This window comes from Polyodon spathula, chromosome 21, assembly GCF_017654505.1.
Source record: "Polyodon spathula isolate WHYD16114869_AA chromosome 21, ASM1765450v1, whole genome shotgun sequence".
In the NCBI taxonomy this organism is placed as follows: domain Eukaryota; kingdom Metazoa; phylum Chordata; class Actinopteri; order Acipenseriformes; family Polyodontidae; genus Polyodon; species Polyodon spathula.
Window position 1 is genome coordinate 18684709 of NC_054554.1, and position 23338 is coordinate 18708046.

A 23338-nucleotide genomic window follows, 5' to 3' on the forward strand; every position below is an offset into this window, starting at 1 on the left:
TATGTGCCCTCTGCTGGATATTGAAAGTATTATTCCAGCACACTATGGGCCTCATTTACAATTTAAATTTGGAGTTAGTGCACATGTTAAATTTACTGCCCCATTTACTAGCAGAGAATGCATTAATTACATGCACAGTATTTGGCTAATTTACACACAATACTGTGCACACTATATGTATTGTGAGCGATAACTTAAATGTGCACGATAATGTCAGAGACTTACCCGTGACCACTGTGATATCAAAAGCCCCAGCAGTCCAGGTGTATCTTTTGGTCAGTAGCTTATTGTGAAGGTGGAGGTGGCTTACATTGACAGAAAATGAGCAAATCAACACAGACACAGCACTCAGCAGCAGGACAGGCAGAGGCAACGTAAAGTGAAACTGCACTGCTTACCCTTTAATTAACATGTATTCCTTGTCTGATGGAAAAAGGCTTTATTTTAATGTATTTATTTTTAAACTGTCGCCTTTAATGAATAGAGCCCACCCACTAGTTTCTAAAATTGATGTAATGATTATTGTGTAGTTTTGGAATTCTTTAAAAACAACCCGCCTCTTTAATATAACATGCATATTCAACATGTGCAGTCTGCATTGTATGAGTGACATTCCCTTAAGCCAACCACAGCTCAGAGAGCTAGTAAAATAGCCAATCAAATAGCACAAAGGATCTGTTTCCACATGCACACACCACACATAATTGTGATTAGAATAGCAAATTGAAGGCTTGTTTAAACTATTTATTTTACTTTGTGTAAAATTTAAAATCGGTAGCAAAAAAGTAGGTAGCTGGAGATGTCACAGAAGCAAAAGGTGGAGGCAAAGACAGAAGATTCAAACAATTTTAGACGGATGATTTGTTCAATGAATAATTGAAAGCAGGACAATGTCTGATTTGCACTGCAACAGTTGCAGTTATGAAAGATTATAGTCTTACATAGTCACTAGAGCATATTCTTCGTATTCTTATTCCTAGCCCCTTTGAGATTGCCCTTTTAGTGTGTACTGGATGTGCAGAGGACATGTGTAAATACTGGTGCATGTCAGTAGGTTTATAGAAGAGGTCAGTCTCAATTGAACCTTCAAGTTTTACTATGGTATCTAAAAATTCTATTTCTTTTCTTGTCCATAAAAGGTCCACCTTAATATTACTGTTTATTTCGTTTGCCATTTTATGAAACTGGAAAAGAGATTCTTCTCCATGTGTCCAAACCCCCAAAATATCATCTACAAACCGAATGTATTCTAAAGGTTCTCTTTCTGATTTTCTAAGTAATTGTTCTTCCCATTTCCCAATGTACGTACTGGCAAAATGCATTCCTAATTTAGATCCTATTGCTGTACTATCGTTTTGTTTGTAATTTTTATCAACAAATGTAAAATAACTTTTGTAAAACTACATTGATCATGTTGAGCACCTCTGCTGTTGGTATTGATTTATCTAGTCTATTATCTAGTGCTTTTTGACAAGCTTCTAAAGTTTCTTTACGAGGGACACTTGGATACAAGGATTTTACATCTATGCAAAATAAAACTGTATTCTCTGGAAGGTTGCGCTTTAGTGATTCAAGTCTTTTTAAAAGTGTGATGTATCCTTAACAGAGCTTGGTAATTTCTCAACATGTGACCTAAGTTGTTTTTCTGCTGTTTCACCTATTATGTGTGTTGGATGTGCTGACTATCATTCGCATAGGGTGATTTTCTTTGTACTATATAGGTTTCTGTAAAAGGCCAGCTGATCTGCCATAGCTGTATGTTTTTGAAGCAAAATCATTTTTTAAAAAAAGGCTTTGTTAATATATATATTAGTTATTTTAACCACTTCAGGTTACTGCCACGTTTGTAGCCTACTTTAAATTACTTTACAATTTCAGCTGAATGCCTTTAAGTAAGATGACACTGGCTACAACTCCATTGTCATTTTTTATACCCAGATAAGCTTACTGGATTTGAAAACGTCATGAATGATACAAGCAGCTTCTTACACTACTTGGTTTGATTAAATGAGTAGTACACAACAAAATACAAAAGCTGAACATTAATTTCAACAAAGAACAATGACAACTTTTTAATGAAAAAAAAAATTGCATCCTTCTTCAATAGGAACATTAGCCTGCTATATTACATTAAACCAAAACAGTAAAAAAAAAAAACCTATCTGGTTCTCTATTGCCTTTTTCAATGAATATAATTTAATCAATACAGACTAAAAACATACTACGATAACAATTATGTAGCCCAAGTTTAATAATTTTTGTAATCTACCAGCAGCTTCTGTTGCATACACATCGCTGATAATAGTGCAGACCGTGGGTCAAACCAATGTTCATGCTGGGGTGCGTATTTTATTTATTTATTTATTTAATCAATGTTGTCCTTCTAGAGTCCTCTGAATGCCTGTTAATTTGTTTTTTTAAACCATAAGAAACGTATAGAGGCTTTTTTTATTATTTATTATTTGTCCTGCGGTTGCCTTTAATGAATTTTTCGGAATGTACTACTACCTTGAATATGATGAATATGTGAATGTAAACATCTAATACTAGTATGTACAATACTCTTTCAAATAAATGTGTTATGATTTTATATGAGGCTGTGTAGTCCAGTCGTTAAAGAAATGGGCTTGTAACCAGCAGGTCCCCAGATCAGCCACTGACTCATTGTGTGCCCTTGAGCAAGTTATTTACCTCCTTGTGCTCTGTCTTTCGGGTGAGATGTTATTTTAAGTGACTCTGCAACTGATGCATAGTTCACACACCCTAGTCTCATATCGTATAAAGCGCTTTGTGATGGTGGTCCGCTATGGAAGGCACTATATTAAAACAGAAGATTATTATAATTTTTAATGTACGATTCACGGCATTATTGTTATTGCTCTTTTTACAACTGGACTTGCAAAACTTTGAAACACTCCTGCTCTTAAAACCTTTCTTCAAGCTCCACAAGGGTAAATAGATCATTCTTAACCTATCAAGAGTTGCCTACAGCTATTAGATTTAGAATATCCATTGTGTTGTCTTTGCTTATCCATGTGTACTATATAATAAAACTAGTTAAAAATCATTATTTCTTAAATTGACGGTGTTTTTTTTGTTTGAAACAAAGTGCACTTTTACAGAGAGTAAACATTCATGATTTAAATCAATTAAAATTAAGCCAGAATTACAAATTACTATTGGAGTAATGTATTGCTGTAGTTTATAGCATAATTGGTGAACTATAGTGACTAAGTTCTTTAATAGCAATTTGTGAGGAAAGATGAAAAAACGTAAATATATACGACACAATACAGTGATAAAACACATAACTGATCCACCCATCCGATGTGTGCCGATGGGGAGGGGGTTGGGGTTCGTATTGTACATTTGTACTATTGTACCCAACTCCAGAGTGGACTGTTATCCCGACTATTTGAGCCAGCGGTGCACAGTTATTGGAACTAGCGCATCGCAATTATCGAGCAGATATTGGTATATTCAGATGAATTAGGGCTTTCGCCCAATTCAAATTTAATTGCGCTGTGTGCATATAGAATATCCACCTAGAATACATTTGCATCACATGTTTCTATTTACCAATGCATTACCATATGCTAATAGGACTGTAGTGCATGTTTCCACACTCGTCTGTTGGGCATGGGAATACGCTATAAACATCACTATGATATGAACATGTTATATATGTTATGGAAACAAACAAAAAAAAAAAAAGTGGCTTATTGCTTGTATGTTTTTGCCGCAAATTGACTATGGTGATGCATTATATAGGTTTGCATTACCATCAACTGTAGGTAAACTGGACTCGCTATATCATGCAGCAGAGGTACAATACAAACACAAGATTTAATACTCTTCATTGTATATTCTGCAATTTGGTAGGCTGGACTTCTTTGGCTTTACGAAGGTTGAAACACTGGTATATTCTGGTATATAAGGCTATTCAATGTAAATTATATGAATATACTTATAAATGAATACTTTATAGCTTCCTGAAGAGGAAAATTATTGAATTCTGATGAACTTTAAATCTTGTGTGTTACGTGTGCACCCTGCATTTCTATATACATTTAATTGAACACAAGGTTCCTTTGAGACTGTAGCAAGCAGTGAGTGCATCAGCTGCAGCTGGCCTTTTCGGCTTGTGAACAACAGCGATCCCCCATTGCCAGGAAAACAACTTTGATAACTCTGAGACTGTCTCTGTTCTGATTCTATCTTGTGCTGTGATAACGGAGGATTGCCAGGAGAGAAGTTACACCACAGTTGACACCCCATCAGATCAAAGGATTTACAACCTGGCCCCAGGAAAGAACTGCCCAGGACAATTGGTTCTGGTAGGCTCCAGCACAGTTGGAACCACATGTAATGAACAAAAGGCCTTACCACAAACTTATGCTATATTCCAACTAGACACACACCCTATCTTGTAACTCTGTATAAAATCTAATGTAACCCTTCCTTGTACAACAGTCTCTTGTAGACTCTTCCCTTGTATACATTGATTCAAATATCTAGAGCTGATAATAAACCTGAATCCTGAGTCTCTTTGGATAGCAGAGAATAAATCCATTACACTTCCCATAGTAACCATACCTAAGATATCATTCTTTTTCACATTTTCACATCCCAAATGTGCATACTGAGGCTGGTAAAGGATCCTTTGCTTATTATGCCCCATGGTCCTGGAATGAGTTCCAGTCCAAACTAAAGCTGCAGACCCAGATAGCTTTATTGAAATTTAAGAGTAAACTGCATGATTTCGTGACCTAGAGTTGTAATTGTTTTAAATATGATTTACCTGTGTCTTAATTGTATTTTATTGTGTACTTGTTCTTGTTGCCCGATTGACTTGCTGCTACCTGCTTGGCTAGGTCTCACTCGTAAAAGAGGTTTTAATCTCAATGTGACTACAAGGATAATAAAATAAATACAATTATATAGCCAATGCTACATATTAGTAGGCTGTGGCATGCATGGGGTAGGGGTCAGGACTGGTAGGTGACGCAACGCAACAATATTGATATACTCGTGAGAGGTCGCGACGCTTGTATAGCGGATCGTCGCTGTAGCCGCTGTGCTGGAGGTACAGGGTTAAATCTCTGCCTGTGCAATGCATTTTAATTTTTTTAAATATGTTTTTATTTACAAATATAAATATATATATATATATATATATATATATATATATATATATATATATATATATATATATATATATATATACACACACACACACACACACACACACACACACACAGCGCTCTGGAAAAAATTGAGAGACCACTGAAAATTTTTCTTAAATCAGCATCTCTACATGTGTAGCAGCCATTCCAGTCCAGTGTCTGTTGAAATCCAACACAGGCACACCTCATTCTACTGAATGAGGTACTGATTAGGGGATCACCTGAACCAAATCTTATTTAAAGAGGAAAAGTATAAAAACCACTCCTGTGGTCATCACTATCCTCTTGCAATAGGACCAGCTGGATGGCAAAACAGTGCTACTAGTACCTCAAAAGTAATTGGAATAAAAAAATAACTATTGACCATGCCCAAAGAGTTGAAAAGGAAAGTTTTGAGTGAGGAAAAGAAGGGTTCGATTCTTGCTTTACTGGCAGAGGGATACAGTGAGCGTTGGGTTGCTTCCATCCTTAATTTCAAAGACGGCAGTTCATAAGAACAAGGTCAAGCAGCACACATTGGGGACAACAAAGCTACAGACCGGCAGAGGGCGAAAACGACTCTCCACTGACCGGGATGACCGCCAACTCATTCGAATGTCACTCAGCAACCGTAAGATGACATCAAGTGACCTACAAAAAGAATGGCAAACGGCAGCTGGGGTGAAGTGCACGGCGAGGACGGTTCAAAACAAGTTCCTAGGGGCAGGGCTGAAGTCATGCAAAGCTAGAAAAGAGCCCTTCATCAATGTAAAGCAAAGAAGAGCCAGGCTGAGGTTTGCAAAAGACCATAAGGATTAGACCCTAGAGGACTGGAGTAAGGTCATCTTCTCTGATGAGTCCAATTTTCAGCTTTGCCCAACACCTGGTCGTCTAATGGTTAGATGGAGACCTGGAGAGGCCTACAAGCCACAGTGTCTCGCACCCACTGTGAAATGTGGTGGAGGATCGGTGATGATCTGGGGGTGCTTCAGCAAGGCTGGAATCAGGCAGATTTGTCTTTGTGAAGGACGCATGAATCAAGCCAAGTACAAGGTTGTCCTGGAAGAAAACTTGCTTCCTTCTGCTCTGACAATGTTCCCCAACTCTGAGGATTGTTTTTTCCAGCAGGTCAATGCTCCATGCCACACAGCTAGGTCAATCAAGGTGTTGATGGAGGACGACCAGATCAAGACCCTGTCATGGCCAGCCCAATCTCCAGACCTGAACCCCATTGAAAACCTCTGGAATGTGATCAAGAGGAAGATGGATGGTCACAAGCCATCAAACAAAGCCAAGTTGCTTGAATTTTTGCACCAGGAGTGGCATAAAGTCACCCAACATCAATGTGAAAGACTGGTGGAGAGCATGCCAAGACGCATGAAAGCTGTGCTTGAAAATCAGGGTTATTCCACCAAATATTGATTTCTGAACTCTTCCTAAGCTAAAACATTAGTATTGTGTTGTTTAAAAATGAATCTGAACTTATTTTCTTTGCATTATTCGAGGTCTGACAACACTGCATCTTTGTTATTTTAACCAGTTGTCATTTTCTGCAAATAAATGCTCTAAATGACAATATTTTTATTTGGAATTTGAGGGAAATGTTGTCAGTAGTTTACAGAATAAAACAAAAGTGTTCATTTTACCCAAACACATACCTATAAATAGTAAAACCAGAGAAACTGATAATTTTGCAGTGGTCTCTTAATTTTTTCCAGAGCTGTACATATATTAGACACACACACACACACACACACACACACACACACACACACACACACAATACCAGTCAAAAGTTTGAGTACACCTGCTTGAAACCAGGATAGACATACAGATAGACACTACCAATTGCTCACACAAGGCATGACTGCGCACGTTTGTCTGGCCAGGTCATCATGCAGCATGTGGCATAGATGAGTCGAGACGATAACTGGGCACGATTTGCTCATTGCTGAGCTCCTCATATGTGTGCCGAGGCCAGTGCACCCTTTCAGCATATCTTCACTTATGTCGGGGCTGCTGTTGCTGGATGTGCTTTGCATCATTCACATCCACATGTCGACGGACACGCTGCATGCTACTCACGTTTCCCATTGTTGCCTGTTTGTAGTCAGTGCTGGAATGGTAGTGTGCACGAAGTTAATTTGCGAATTCGAAGATCGGGCCCTCAGCATATAAAAGTGTTGCTAGTGCTAAGAGGGAAGGAAACCAATTTGAAACCCTTGGTTATCAATACTTTAAGGGTACTATCTGAACAAAACGAGGGCGATAAAGAATGCATTTAACCTGGAACATTCACAATGATAAACTACGCAAAAAACATTATGAAAATCGATCATTGAGGAAGATCTGTCTAGTTATGTCTCCCATTAGCACCAGTTCCATGACTATTCATTTGAAATAGTAAAACACACGGGGTACACTTCTACACAGTGGTGACTCTAGGATTACAGGCTACATGGCCACATGCCAAGTTATACATGTATGTGAACTGTTGCATTAGACGGAAGTGTTGGGCTGTATCGTTAAAGAACCCAGGAAAGGGAAAGAGGCTATACCTTACCAATGGATTTCTAAAACAGTGGCTGTCCTGGTTGTTTAAAAGAGAAGTAAAATCGGTGGTGAACTCTACCCTGGAAAAAGATAAAAGGCAGGGAAAGCCATCATAGAGAGTTCATATATATATATATATATGTTGTCAAGATGGGTCAAAGACCTATTCAAGGATATATGTTTAGTGAGCAAGTGATCTAAATAAATGAAACCTTACCCAATCAACATCCATCCAGCAACCTATTCTAGTGTATAGTATTCTCTATAATTCCACATTTAGTTCAGTTGACATTAGGGCTCAAGGCAGGGCACAATAAAGAGCTCTGTCTGTATGCAGTGGTTTTCCTGGCACAGTCCCTGTTGCCTGCCTTGTTTTTATATCTCTCCATAGGAATGCAATGAATTGTCACCATAGGTTGGGCTGGTAGAGTCCAAGCAGTTTATTTTAGAGACTGATGCAACTCCCATGTTAAAAGAAACATAAGGCTTTCTACAGCTTCAGGGCCACAATCTATATGTGAACATCACATTGTTCCTTAAACTCCACTGCATTCTAGCTCCACCCCTGCAAGTGAAACCTCATCCCCTGCGTTCTAGCTCCACCCTTCAGTGTTTTAGCCCCACCCGCTCACTCTGGAACGACGGCTCTGTTGCTTGTTAGGGGTTTCCACGCGTAGTCCTCTATACATGAACGCAGTCTAGTTAGGTTTTTTCAACATCCTAAATATTGCTTTTGTATCTAAAATTCCTTTCCAGTGCCCATGATAACTGGTGTTTCCTTTGTGTGTGTCACAGATTATAACACAAGCCTGTTCAGTTAGAAATCTCACACACAATTTTAGCATTTATAGGGTGCAACATCTATTAATTCCCAGGTGACAGTAGACACACATTTACCCTTTACATCAAGCACAAACATAAACTAATGCAGCTTGTAATGCAAATCCAGTAATAACACAAAAAACAAAAATAACTAAATACATACATAAAGCCAGCACACAAACACATTGCTCACTTTAATAACCTTGCACAGTCCTTTCATTTAAACAAGTTGCTGTTTTTTAAAGCTAACAAAAGAATTCCAGTAAATCTCACCTACTAGACATTCCAACATATCACAAATCTCACATTTCCTTTATAAAAGTTATAGGTTATGTTAAACATGCATTTGATTGATCATCAGTGCATCTCCTGTCATGAAGGAATGAAGGGTACATCTAGCAAATTCACTCAATTTAGAATGCTTTTGTTTTTTATCTATTAGGATTTTTATTTTTAAAACTACAGGCGATTCATAATTCACGCAACACTGATAAAAAACTGGAGAGAAAATTGCCGATCGTATGCAACCGAAAAGCCTGACAGTGACCTGTCTATGAGGCACTGTTTGGCCATGAGGGGGTTGTTTACCAAGGTTAGCATTTAAATAAAACTTGGAGGGGGAGTGGGGGATGAAATAAAAAACCTTTACCATAATGTCATATTTTCCTACAAAACGTAAACATCTAATAAATGACGGCAATAGACTGGCAATGATTCAGCTAGCTCTGTGTGCTTTGAGGCTGTTGTATAAGAGATGTGTCTGGCAACACTGTGTGATGTCTGCAGCCTCGCTCTGAGTTAATGGACTGCAAGGAATTTTTGGATGTGGACCGAGTTTGGTGTTCTAGAAAGAGTTTGGAGATGCCCAAAGGAAAGACCTGGACTGGGTTGTACAGTTACATAGTTCATTATCAAAGATACATTGTAATTCTGCCATTGCAAACTTTCATTAATCCTGCCAAGTCAAAACAAAAGCTGCCAAGAATAAAATATAAAAAAGTATATATCTATTTAGTATATGCACGAGTAGGATTAACTGGAACTCCTGCGAGAGGGCGAGGCCCTACCTCTGCTCCTCCTTCAGCTCCTCGCTGCTCATCATAGTCTCGTACTGACTGGCTCTCATCTTCCCTGGGCTGTACTTCAGGTTCACTTTGTATTCTTCTTTGTCATCTTGGTCATCACCATCTGCTGAGAAACACAACGGGAACACAAATTTAAACCTTCTCTAAAACAGCTGAAAAGATTTCCGGAGCTGCAAACTCGATTTATTTAGTCAAAATGGGCTTTAAAAAAACATTAATTAAAAAACAAACAGTCTTGAGAATAGGACCCCTAGGTATCAGAGTGGTTTCAATCTCCTCCCTGCCTGATCCAGGAATACACTGCTTACAGTGATTTAAACAACTGTTTTCAATAAATCAATTATCCACTCATCCATCCATCTGTCTATAAATAAAGACTGAGGCTACAGAATGCATTACACACAAGCGTTTGAGGCTTGGCTTGGCTTCAAATCCAGCTTAGGCCAGTGAAATTATTGCAGTGGTCAAAACCACCACACAGCTCGGTAGAGCTTCGGTGAATGTTCAGGTCAGGATTAAGGGGGTGAAAATTCACATTTCCCTGGATTCTTTGTGCAGGGCTCCTACTGCAAGTCAGGATTGCCTGCTGGAAATTCTGCTTATTTCTTACCTATAAAATTTAACTTTGCTCATGTTTCACTTTATTTCTTTTCTTTCCCTCTGTTGGCTACATGAACAACTGCACCTAGTGACAGTGGACCAATTTGCATGTATTGTATACAAGGGTACAGTCTAATATGTGTCACATTATCATAAACCGAGAAAGAGACCACTTTACCAAAGGATACAGGAAAGTGAACCAAAAGGGGATGAGAGAAGTGTTGAAGCTACACATACCCAGCTCTGGAGAAGCCTGCACTGACTCCACAGTCTCTGCCTCACTCTCTCGTTCCTGAAAGACAAAGAAAACAGCAGTTAATTAAGGTTTGATACACAGGACTAACAGACAGTTACACCCTCTGCAAAGATACATTAAAACAGTAAGGCTGACACTTCTTACTGCAAGTCTTCCATTTGAACTGCAAACCATAAGTTAATAGTCCTGTGTAGCAGTTCTTACTGTTCAAGGAGGACCACGAGGCCAAGCTGTTAACTGCAGAACACTGCCGTATGTTTTATGCAAATTTAAAAAATTTAAAAAAATACTAAAAGGGGGAAATTCACAATGCCTTTTCTCCAAATTGTCATTAGCACATTTGTGTCTTAAGAAAAGTGGAAAAAAAAACTTAGTTAAAAAGTACAAAACTAGAAATGAACAATGTAAAAATAATGAAAAGCCCTTGAATTAAATTCCAGAGTTGTTTATTTCTAATATTGACATAATGACACATTGGAGCACGTGACTAAATTCCCGATTGCCATTTAGTTTGCTAACCGCTTAAACTTGTAGACCTATACAGCTAGAATCACGATTATAGCATAATTGCTGATTTCTTCACATACAATGATATGGTAAGGGTAGCAATGATTATCTCTTTCAAAGACTGATGAGTTGATTTAGCGGATCTTAGGACCATCAAAAACACCTGAAGCCATTCAGCCCATCAATGCTCATCCGGTTTCTCGTAGCTGTTTGCTGTCAAAACTTTTTCAAAGCTGGGCCCGAAAGGATCCCAGTGGATCAGTATCAACATGACGAGGTATCCCATTCCATCACTCACTCTGAGTGAAGAAGCGTCTCCTACCCTCTGTCTTAGGTCTATCGCTACTTAATTTACAACTGTGTCCTCTGGTTTCTGTGCTGCACTTAGTGCAGGTGAAAGGGTTAACTTTAAAGATTTTAAAGACAAATCAAGTCATACATGATTGCTAAAGAAGGTGATGATGTGGCAGCGATAACGAGTTTTGACTGCACTGTTCACTGGCTCAGATCAATCTGCAGCTAAAGGGATTGAAGCCACAGACAGTGAGTCAGCAATAAGCCCTCCATTTCCTAGCTCTCTACATCTCCACAGGCAGCTAACAGCTGGAACAGAAACACTGCTATTTGCTTTCTTAAAGCAAATTTTTTTTTTTAAATAAATAAATAAATAAATAAATAAATAAATAAATAAATAATCTACAATTAACTTAAATCACAGGATTTCTTTCTTGTTCCCTTTTTTTCCATAAATTTTTGGCAGCACAAACAGGCTTGGAAATGTTAAAAGTTCAAATAAAACCAGGCAGTTATTTTTTTAATTTTATTTATTTCCAGCCCATCGTATACTATGCGTTTCCCATGCTTTACTTGCGTGTGCTTTGATTTGCCACAGTTGCCCTTTTCTCCACGCTTACTGTGCTGTGCTATACCAGCACCACAGTAAATGTTACTAAAGCATGGGTATGTATCCAGCGCATTGACTAAAAATAACAGATACATGAAATAGTGCAACAGTGACCAGGTAAATGCAAGTGTAAACTGCGGCAGCAGAAACACCCAGAGAGCTGTCCTAATGATATTAACCCTCGCTATAGATATCTAGTACACACTTATGTCAAACTTTCATTTTTGCATCAATCTGGAAGACCACTTGCCTATTGGTGACGAAACTTTGTATGAACATCATGAAGCAAAAGTCACATGTTTACATTATAGGTATATAGGAGGATGATGGTCTGTAGATGTATGCCACTTTTTTTTTTTTTTTTTTTTTTTACACATACTTTGGTAACACAAGAAGTTATTCCACGAACAGTTAAATACACTTTACATGATACCAACACTTGACACTTCCCTTATAAAACTGTTAGGCTGATTATTAACAAGCACAATGTGTCTGTCCACTGGGTATGCATATTATATTTTTTTGTTTAAATAATTGTAGATGTAATTATTTATTTTATGAATCTTTTTCAATTCTTTCCAGGTAGGTTTATTTAATGGGAATTTAGTTTTTAACACAATGGAAGAATAGCATAAAATTAAACTTAGGGTAGCTGTAATCATGGTTATGGTGCTATTGAAGGTACACAAGGACAGGCACCACTAGCTCACTGGCGATATGTATGGAATGTACTGTCTGCTATTTCTCAGCTGTTGCACAGAGCCTCCGACCATGTACAACATGGAAAACAAGACTAGAGATAGCAGGCTGAATAATATCTGTGGAATATATGAAAATGATCCAATGACTCATCCTGGAATGAACAACCCAGCCAGCCTGCATCACCCCTCAACTTTCCACCAGTGGCAGCAGCACTGAACTCTGATACAAACAAACAGTCTGAACAGCACACACTTTGAAGCTGCTAGCTCAAAGCAGCTTTTAAAGTGATTGGCAGCTAGCAAAACAATAACATACATTTCTAACGATTCACTATATAGACATCAAATGTGTATTTCTAACTTGGTTAAATAAATCTCTGTTTTCATGCCTTTCTTTCAGATACTCTTGCACTTTCCTGGTCTCTTCACTTTGAGAATAAAATTGTCCCCATTCAAGGCCTTCTTTCCGGTCCTTAACCAACCAACCAACCAACCAACCAGTGACTTCCATCAATTGTAGGCTGCTATAGCACTGCCTCTAATAAATACACAAACCAGAGCTGAAAGGTCACAGCATACAATTCTACAGGTGTCCATGAAACAGGATCAGAACACTCAGAAAAAAAGAAAAAAAATAGATAAACCTCTCGTTTATCTAGTTTGAAGGAAATAAATATGTTCAACGGCACTTTTTTCCATGTTTAGTTTTGGAGAAAATATTTGTTTTCAAAAGACTACTTGGGTACAGCGCATTGTGTGTAAAAAAGTTTCAAGAAATAAAATGCAAGCATGCACAAGCCCTTTATTTAAAAAATAAATTAGCAGACGCCGTGTGTACGAAGATCAGTTTACAGCAACATCTGATCTGTGTTCAGCAGCTAGAAGCACGTGTCTGTGCTTTGAGGTCCCGCAGCAATATCCAGCACAATAATAATAATCCCAGAGTGAAACTAGAAAATCAAAGGTTTGCAGCATTGTGTCCCTGTAAATTCTCATTGGTTAAAAGTGCAGTCGGAAACAACAGCTGACCGACAGAGGGATGACAATGATTGAAGAGGACTGTCACATCTGAACAGCATGAAATCAACAGTGCACAAGAACACCAACACTGTCCGCAGGGAGTGAGCAAGCTGCATTAACCAGCCAGAAATAGGGTGTACTGAGGGTGTGGCCACTTTATTATCAACAAAAAAAAGTCACCCCTACTCCTGAACATTCTTCATTCAGTTGTAATGTAGCCAGAGATTCAATTAGTTTAACCCTCTCCTTCCCTCCTCCCTCACAGAGCTCTCTCCAGAACCACTCCAGCACCAGCCTGACACTGACAGTCTCACAAAGGGTCCCCCAGAGTCCACCAGCCTGACCCTGACACTCTCACAAAGAGCCCCACACACTCCACCAGCTGACTGCTCAGAGTACCTGCTCTCCTCGACAGTTGCATGTGAGTGGTGTCTGCCTGTCTACCTGGCCCGCTGCTTGCTGTCAAGAACCAAACTGCACAACGCTCGAGGCAGGAGAGCATAGAGGAGGTACAGCCAGTCTTCTAGTGCAGGCAGAATGGAGAGGTCAGATGGGGGTGTAGGGAGGGATGAGGGTCTGGAGGTAGCTGGATGCAGTCTGGTCAAGGTATCGGTAGGCAAGTACAAGACTCTTGAACTGGATGCGAGCAGTGATCAGGAGCCGAGAAGTAGCATGGGAGAAGCGAGCCAGAGAGAACAGAGGGCAGAAGAGAAAGAAGGCAGCGGGAAAAAGGCAAGAGAAGACAGAGGTGTTGAGAAGGGAGGAGATGAAGCAGAGTAGAGCAGGAATTTCTTCCATCTCAGCCATGGAAAGCTGTAGGTCTTTCAGAGTTGTCATTGGCCTCTTGATGGCTTCTCTGACCAATGCCCTTCTTACCCGGCTCCTCAGCTTGGGAGGAGGGCCTGCTCTAAACAGATTCTGGGGGGTGCTGTATACCTTCCACTTTTTAATGATTGACTTGACTGTGCTCCAAGGGATATTCAATGCCTTTGAAATCTTTTTTATACCCCTCCCCTGATCTGTGCTTTTCCACAACTTTATGCCAGAGTTGTTTTGAAAGCTCCTTGATCTTCATGGTAGTATCTTTGCTTTGAATGCACTACCCAACTGTGGGACCTTACAGAGACAGGTGTATTTAATCTGAAATCATGTGAACCACTTTTATTGCACACAGATGGACTCCATTTAACTTACTGTGTGAATTCTGAAGGCAATTGGTTGCTCCTGAGCTTATTTAGGAGTGTCATAGAAAAGGCGGTGAAAATTTATCTAATGAAGACTTTTCAGGTTTTATTTTTAATTGATTTGACGTTTCACCCCCCCCCCCCCCCCCCCCCCTCCCATTTTTTCACACATTGAAAGTGTTTAGTAGGTTGTGTAAATCGAAGGAAAAAAATCCCATTTAAATGCATCAAGATTTTAGGTTGTAACACAACAAACTGTGAAAACGTCCAAGGGGTGTGAATACTTCCTATAGGCACTGTATGTCTGTGTGTGATTACGTCAGCTGCCAGCTCTGTTGCTGCCTTCCCCCGTGCACGCTACAATATATTGAGGGACACAAAGATAGTTTGTTTACTTGCATCACATGCCTTTTAACATGGTATACTGCAGGGTACTGTGCTATAATAAAGGAGCATCACCAAACAGGGCTCTGTATAAAATGCTGGCTCTCTCTTCCCAGAGTCCAGCTTCACAAAGCCGCTGCAGCCAAACCAGGAAGGCAAGTCACAGAACCCTGAATTTGTTGTCCACAAAAACAAACTGTAACCATGATGGGATGGAAAGAATGTCATGCTTAAATAAGAGATAAAAGGCTGATCACTTAAAATACAAATGTGTGTTGAAACAGCAGCAAGTGCTCGTGTTCTATCCAGCCTGGAGCAAGGTAGCTCACGGGACAGACCACAGGTTGGGTCTGTTTCTTAAAAGAATAAATTACATTGAAGAGTAAATCTGTTTTGCTGTTGATTATTTTTTTTACCCCCTGACACAAATGAGCCCATATCTCCTGAGACCACCCTTAATAGGACACCCTCTGAGAATACAGGCCCAAGAGGGCTTTCATGGCAAAAAGCCAAAGCATTGTCTAAATATTGTCCTGAAGTTTAGAGAAAAATATTTGAGAATCTTAATTTTCTTTTTCCACCATTAGTTAAAATGGAAAGGATGGGTCAGATGGGGTTCTGAAACCTTTAACACAGGAAGTGAACGGCAAGCTACTTCCCACAGAATAAATGGAAAGAAAAACTGCAACAGCAAAACCAGATGTAAGCAAAACACGTTAATGTGACATACAGAGGGACAGACAGACTCTGACTCTCTCGATAACATTACTACCACATTTAGTGACAACTGAATAATCGGTTCTCCAGATACAGTATATGCAAAAAAATTTTACATGTCTAAGTACCATGAGCTACATTTAGCCAGCCTTATGAACTTGTAAAAAAATTGTGTATGACAAGTTTAATAACAATGCATTGGGCTGCTATCAAGTCTGATATACGGTTACATTCTTAGTACTATGTTGAATAATGTCTTGCAACAAACTTGCATGCAAAGTTCAGAGAAATATTTTGCTAGGAGATACAAAAAGTCTGACCACCACAGTTCCCATGGAGCTCCTACCATTCAACTAGCTTTTCAGAACCATCCAGATAACTGAGCCCTGCACCCGTTCACCCTCCCTAATGAACTCTCTTGATCACCAGATATGGAATTCAATGGAAAGCAACGAGAAGCAAAAGCAAACACACCCTTCACATAGGGCTACATAGCCCAGATTCCTTTAAATCAAATCCTGTGATTAAACAGACATAGAAATCCTACTGGAGTTGCCTTGGATGAACAAGTCATTTATTATTTCTCTCTCTCGACAATAAAAAAATAACCGTGTTCCCAAAGCACATACATGGCAACCAACTAAAATATATACATTAAAAACATATTTTTATACTAAACAGTATTCCCCTCCTTCCTCTATATTGAATAACTCTCTCTCTATATATATGAAACAGTACCCCAGTCTCTCCCTGTATATTAAACAGAATCCCTCCTTCCCTCTCCCTCTTTTCCCTCTCTAGTGTGACATGTTAACGGTTTGTCCCTCAGGCTATGACAGGTCTCCATGTATGACGAGCCAGTATGGTTGTATGTTTGTCTTCCCCCAGAAAGTTTGACAGTTTTTGGGTTTCGTGCATTTTGGGGAATTGTGGGACTACAATCACCAAATCTGGGGAAGAAAGTGTCTCTTATGTTTTTATATTTTTCATAGTGCATTAGGAAGTGAATCTCTTTTTTGACCTCTCCTGTCTTGCAGTGACCACAGAGCCTGTTCTCCCTGCCAGCCAGGTTTGCCTGTGTCTTTCAATGGCTACGTTGTGGTCACTGAGCCAGTATTTGGTCAGGATCTGGCTCTGCTTTGTGTTTCTGACAGTTACAAGGTATTCCACCAGGGTGTAATTTGTATTTATGGTCCGATACCACTCGAGCTTGTTTTGTGTTTTCGTGTCTGTATCCGAATGGTCCAGATTTGAGTGTTTGAAGTGTTTCATAATTTGGTTGACACTAATTGGAATTGTTTTTTGCACAGCTGTCTTGAAGCTGACTGATGTCAGTGCTGCTCAGAGAGCTTCAGGACCAATTGGCTGAGGGGACTCTCTTCTGGGCTGAGCTCTTGGTAGTGCAGGACTTTATGATGGAGTGAGTTTGGGTCTCTATTTTAATGCAGTATTTTAATACTCTTTTTTGGAAATTAATACTCAATGGAGAAAGGCCCAATTCATTTGGTGTTTTTCGTTGTAATTTAATTGTGTCTCACTCTTTCTCACTAAGTGTTTTTCACAGCGGTAGGGCAGCATATAGTCAGAAGACTTATTTGCAGGGTGCTTTGTGGTGGCAAGACTATCAATCAATCACTTATTTTATATAGATCCTTTTATAGTGGACCACCAACACAAAGTGCTTTACAAGATAGTGAGGAACAATGCATAATACATTAAATACAGTGAAATATAGGACATAGTACATTAAATACAACAGTAAAAAACAATGCAAATACATTAAATATAGGCATAATACATTAAATAAGAGGGGAGGATGTGAATTCTAAACATTGTGGATGTGTGTGTCAAGCAGAACCATACGAATAACATGGAGTGAAAAACCTGATATAGCAATTTAGACAACAGCTAGTAACAGATATCAGGCTTAGAGAGCATTCAAAGCAAGAGAACAAGTGGGTCTTGAGAGTTGATTTGAAGCGAGTGACTGTGGGAGCTGCACGCACTAAAGCTGGGAGAGAGTTCCAGTGTCAGGGCCATGAAGCTAAAAGAGCGCTCTCCAAGTGTGGCGCACTTTTACTTGGGTATAACAAGCAGGCCTGAGTCAGAGGACCTCAGCTTGCAGGCAGGGACACAGAGTTGGAGAGGTACTCCAGACCTGTGTGACTGAAGGCCTTCTAGTCTAATCCTTATTGCAGGAGTTTTAGTTTGCTCAAATTCATTATGATGGTGTGTTTGCCAGACATTGAGCAGCAGTGCACCAGAGTTTCAGAGTTAAGTTGTGGAAACCATGCTGACTCCAGAGCAAAAAAAGGAGTCCTTCAGATCCTATTAGACTTGAGCAATGATTGTTTCACTGAACTCACTTCCATTCTGCACCTTATACAGTAAGAATTTTCAGTAAATTGAACTCCCTCGCTGCCACAGACAAAGCAACTGTTTATATATTACAAGTAAAATATTTGCAATCTGGTATAATTTTGGTGGATTTTATTTTCATTTCTTCCCACTTTGTGAATATGTAGAATATAGGGTTGCCCCTCCAGTCCGGTCGACCCAGCACAAGGGGAGTTTGTTGTTTTTAAAGTCAGTAAGAAGCAGAGACTATTCAAACTCTATATATAAAAACAAACTACAAAAATGAGGTACGTCAAATTATGCAAAGCATCTTTACGCATTTTACTTTGTCTGGTGCATTATGATCATGTTTGACAGCAAAGAACAAACCCCAGGCATTACAGTAAGAGATACAATGAGGTTAAGGTCTCACAAGCAAGTGGCTTGTTACTGGGTTTGTAACATTAACAGATTGCTTTTACTTTTATAAATCATTGTACATTGTGTAAAGCCACTTCTGAATCTGTCCTCTTGTACTTTACCATGCTACCAGATTGTGACTCTGCCATTTTAAGCCACCGTTATTTGATCGGTCTCTCTTTTTCCAACAAGCCATAAATTTGAGAGAATGAATCTCCCACTGAGGATGCCATTTCCTGTTAGTATCAATGACAAAACTCGACAGTAAAATGTGTGCAATATAGGAAGCCCCTGCATAACATAAAACACTAAGTGGATGGAATAAAATAAATAAATAAAACACAACAACCTACTTCTTGTGTCCAAGTCATTGCAAGCTTTTCTTATCTGTAGCTAATTGACCACCCCACTGAACCATGCAAATCAAACCTCATTGATAAGCGTTTCTAACATCAAGTTTATGTGCTTGCTTTCTAAGCAGGATGTTGCAGTCACATCTGCTTTATAAAAACTTGCCATTATCCCTATTAAAAGCTGTCCTGTATTAGAATCCTGATCAGTTTAACAGTAAAGGAGTCTCTGTCTACATCACTGCGGCAGTAACAGACTTCCTGGAAGGCAAGGAAAGCAAATTGAGAACGTTCTTTGACCTTGTGTAGCACCAGATGTCTGTTTTAAAAATGGAAATGGGTGTTTGCTATAGCATGTGTTTCTTTAAAACTGCACATTTGAGACTTCTGGAGCAAAAAGTAGTGCAAAACTGTAAGACTCAGAGAATTATTGTTAGGTTCAATTACTTTAAAAACAAGAACAGGGAGTGCTATGACATATAAAGACGTAACAAAAAAGGTTAGACCTAGTTACTTGCAAGAACATCTTATAATTCCAACTTAACACACTTACTAAAAAAAGGAAATAACTTGCAAAAGTGATCTTGGTTAAATAGACATGGTTGATTTACAATAGCTACAGAATATTAACAGAAGGGATCGGTCAGGTTACTAAACCTCATTTCAAAAATCGTGTTCTGAGGGGTAGAAATTGGCTTTATCAGAGAACACCCAAAAAAATCACAACCCTGTACCTGCAATACTTTGAAAACACAAACAAAGTCACGAATGCTGAAAAGTACAAAAACAAAAGGTGGAGTTTAAAATGACAAAACATAGTAAAACTCTGCTCAATCTGAATATTGTTAATATGCTACAGTGGCCAAGACTGTGGATTCATTTAGCAACATGGCAAAAATCACGGTTGGTTTACTCAGGGGAGAACGCAAATCCTTATTTCTTTTAGCATCAGTCACCTGGATAGGGATGTTGTAAATGCATTATGTTTTTAATTATTTGTGCTCTTTATCACACATGTGCAACGATGGCAAGGGTAAAACAAAAAGAAAAACATTAACTTTCTATTTTACTTTTATGATGTATGCAATTACCCAGAGTTCTGCGGCTCCAGTATAAAGATTGAGACCCTTTGGTCACGAGTTGGTAATGTCTTTCCTAACCTCACTTGAAAACAGTAATTAGGGACATCCTCTATCGGTTAGATGCCCAGTGAGTCCAGGCAGAGACAGTCCAGGCTGGGCCCAGGGCTCTCCTCAATAGCTTGGTAACATCCATTGCTTAGGTTTGTGTTAAAGTCACCCATTGATCTTTACTCCTCCTGATCAGTAAGTGAGTTACAGCTGCCAGGCTACGTTTCAAACTGGATAGAAAATGGAGTCAAATTGATTGGGAATCTCAGCCCCTTACTGAATTTTGCATTTCTTTCCCACCATATCATAGGTTTGTCATGCAATACTGTGACAGAGAAAGAATGAATCTTGGTTATAAATCTCCCTCCCGACCTGTGAGGGTGCTGTGTAAAGGGAACAGAGTGCCCCGGAATGGATGGTCCCTCAATTCATTCCATGAAAAGGTGGAAGTCGGCCATCTAGAAAGGGGGCGGTGCCATGGTACACCAAGTTATTGCCCCAGAAGGGAAGTGATGTGGCAAACGCGGATGGGAGAAGAAACGGTTGCACTTGGTAACCAAGGGGGTGTGACTGACCGTAAAAAAGGGGATGTGGCTAAACAATCTGTTCCTTTGTTATGGTTGCGAACGAATCCATGAAGGAGAACAATAAAATAACTGAGCGTTTAGCGTTTGTTTGTTTCGTCGTGTCTAATTGTACTCGTTTGTTCTTATTAGATGGCTAACACGTATTGTGAGCTGTCGCTTAAAGCCAGCACCAATCCAGACAACAATTCACAACTGTATACAAATAAATTGTATTTCACCACTTCCACGTTAGCACTCATTCTGGACTTGTGATTGCGTGTGTGTGTGTGTGCGTTATACTGGATTTATTATTTATGGACTGTAACTCATTGTTTGGAACAGTGCAATACACATTGCTGTGTATTGTCTGTGATTATTCTTTGCAGTCACCAGACCGGGATTACAAAATAAACGTGTTTGAATCATGAACTTTGTTGTCTGTCTTATGTTTCATAATCACATCACCTCTACACCTGCGCACTGCAAACCTCTTTGCCACAAATACTCATTACTTCATGGGTAATTTTGCCAAACAGATCTGTAAAATAATAACAGAGGCGACATGGAATTCCCCTGCTTAACAGACAGCTAATACCAAAACAATCCAGCTACACTGTTTACTGCAGATAGTGATGATGAGAAAATATCTCCCACACTGCATCCCATGGCCTTGGGAAGAGTACTGAAAGAAACCATTTAAAATTTAAATGAACCGTAGAATTTCATTACATTGCTACTGTTGTTACCGAGTGCTTAAAACCATGGATGATTTTAGAGTTTCTGGACACATGAAGAGTTGAATTCTCAGATTATGTTGAGAACACCAATGTTAGTTTCTTAACAGGGTTCAAGAAATTTACCTTTCCAACACCCCCTCCTCAGACGTGACAAGCATCTTGTCTTCTTAAATTAATGGAGCACAGAAAACTGTACTTGTGGTACAGCCAGTCTGACAGTACTCCCAATCACTGTGTGACCTACGTCAACTGTACAGCTAGCGTGAGAACACAGTCACAATCACTGTGTCACCTACCTCAACTGTGCCAATGGACAAGTCAGCTGAACACCCAGCAATGCCAGTATTGTAGAAGCAATGAGACTCTGGTGGTATATTGGAAGTTTCAATTGAAATCAGGGGCACTGGAAATGTGAAAGAGCAACAGTGCTGTAAACTAACGGTGCTAGGAATAGGAGCCTAAACATTACAGAACAGGAGTTTCATATTTTCCTCGCGCCAGTTTGTCTCTAGCCAGGAAAAAAAAACAAAATAAAACAAAAAACCTTCTGTGATATTTAATAGATTTAGAAAAAAAAGACATTGCCACTGAAATATAAAGAAGTTAACTTTGTTAATGATCTGTTAAGAAATAAGACAACATGACTATGAGCATCTCTCTCTAATATAATGCAGATTGGACAAAGAAACATCGCAAAAAGGGTCCACAGCCACACCTGCTACAGCCGAGCTGAATCCCTAGTTTAGTTCAACTCAGGAACATCGAAGGAGCATATAAACTTACTCTTCCCATTAAAATCCAGATCCAAAACATTTCCTTGCAATAACTACAACAAGAGCACATGGACTGTTAGTGAAGAAATGTCTGCTTTGCTTGAACACTCTACTGGGATTTTATTAGCTGGGAAGACTTCTCTCCCGATATACTTGATGCTCCTTGACAGGTGACACATTCGGAATGGAATGCACGCATTTACAGAGTTCCAATCATTCACATCAGCAGTTTGATCAATGAAAGAAATGGACAGTAAAGTGACTTGTCATTTAGAGGGGTCCTGCTTCTAATAGATCACTTACCTCATGTAATGTATGTTAATAAACTCTGTACAGGTGTTCACAATCCTTTGTGATTACTACCACTTGTTTTCTTTTATATATTTATTTTTACTGTTAAAAAGAGTACAACTACTTGCCTATTTTGTATTAGGTTTAGATGTAAAATTGAACAGTGGGTAAATATTCCTTACAAACTAACTTTAAAAGAAATCAAAATGGTTAAAGGGAATTATCAGTCTCGACAAACAGCAAAAGGATGAATCAACAGAAGACCTTTATATATGTTGCAGAGTGATGCTAATTGTAAGTATGTGTTTAAACAAACATCAACTGAAAATAGCACATTGGTGCCTGAACAAAAACTGGGATATTGTAGCACATTTTCCAGTCATGGAGATTACAAGCAAACCACTGTATTGAAGGTTAGTGTGGAGAAAGGAATCAGATTGTAACCATTATGGTGGCAGCGAAGGTTCACGTGGGTGCTGTCTCGGTTGGCAGTTGCAGTACCTGTTTGGATTCAATACGACGTATGCCACCTGCAGTTCAAACATAAAAGTGTTCACATCAGAACAGCTGCATATACCAACCAGCAAAAATGATCACTGTATTGAAATTATGAATAATGAAATTAAAACCAGGGATCATTGTGTTTTGGCAGTCACTGGTGTACTGTTTCTCTCTTTCTGTATGTCTTAAAGGTTTTCCTAGTAAAAGCAAATCAACATTTAATAAAGCATAGGTACAAAATCTAAAGTCCAAAGAGGTATGGTAAACTATATCTTTTTTAAAAAGCATGTGAAAACTGCGAAATTTACTATGGAAATGTACCATGGTAAATAATA

At 39.1% G+C, this 23338-nt stretch overlaps 1 protein-coding gene across 3 annotated transcripts in view; it reads right to left on the reverse strand.

The window, feature by feature from the left end:
* LOC121296477 overlaps positions 1–23338 on the reverse strand; it is a 66498-nt gene that overhangs the window by 17837 nt on the left and 25323 nt on the right. For 2 of the 3 annotated variants that reach the window (XM_041222089.1, XM_041222091.1), the window contains exons 2-3: positions 10463–10517; positions 9608–9731 (exon numbers count right to left, since the gene is read on the reverse strand). In XM_041222089.1, the coding sequence (XP_041078023.1) occupies positions 9608–9731; positions 10463–10517 (179 nt within the window). The remainder of the gene's footprint in view (positions 1–9607; positions 9732–10462; positions 10518–23338) is intronic. The other variant, XM_041222090.1, reaches the window with a different exon arrangement.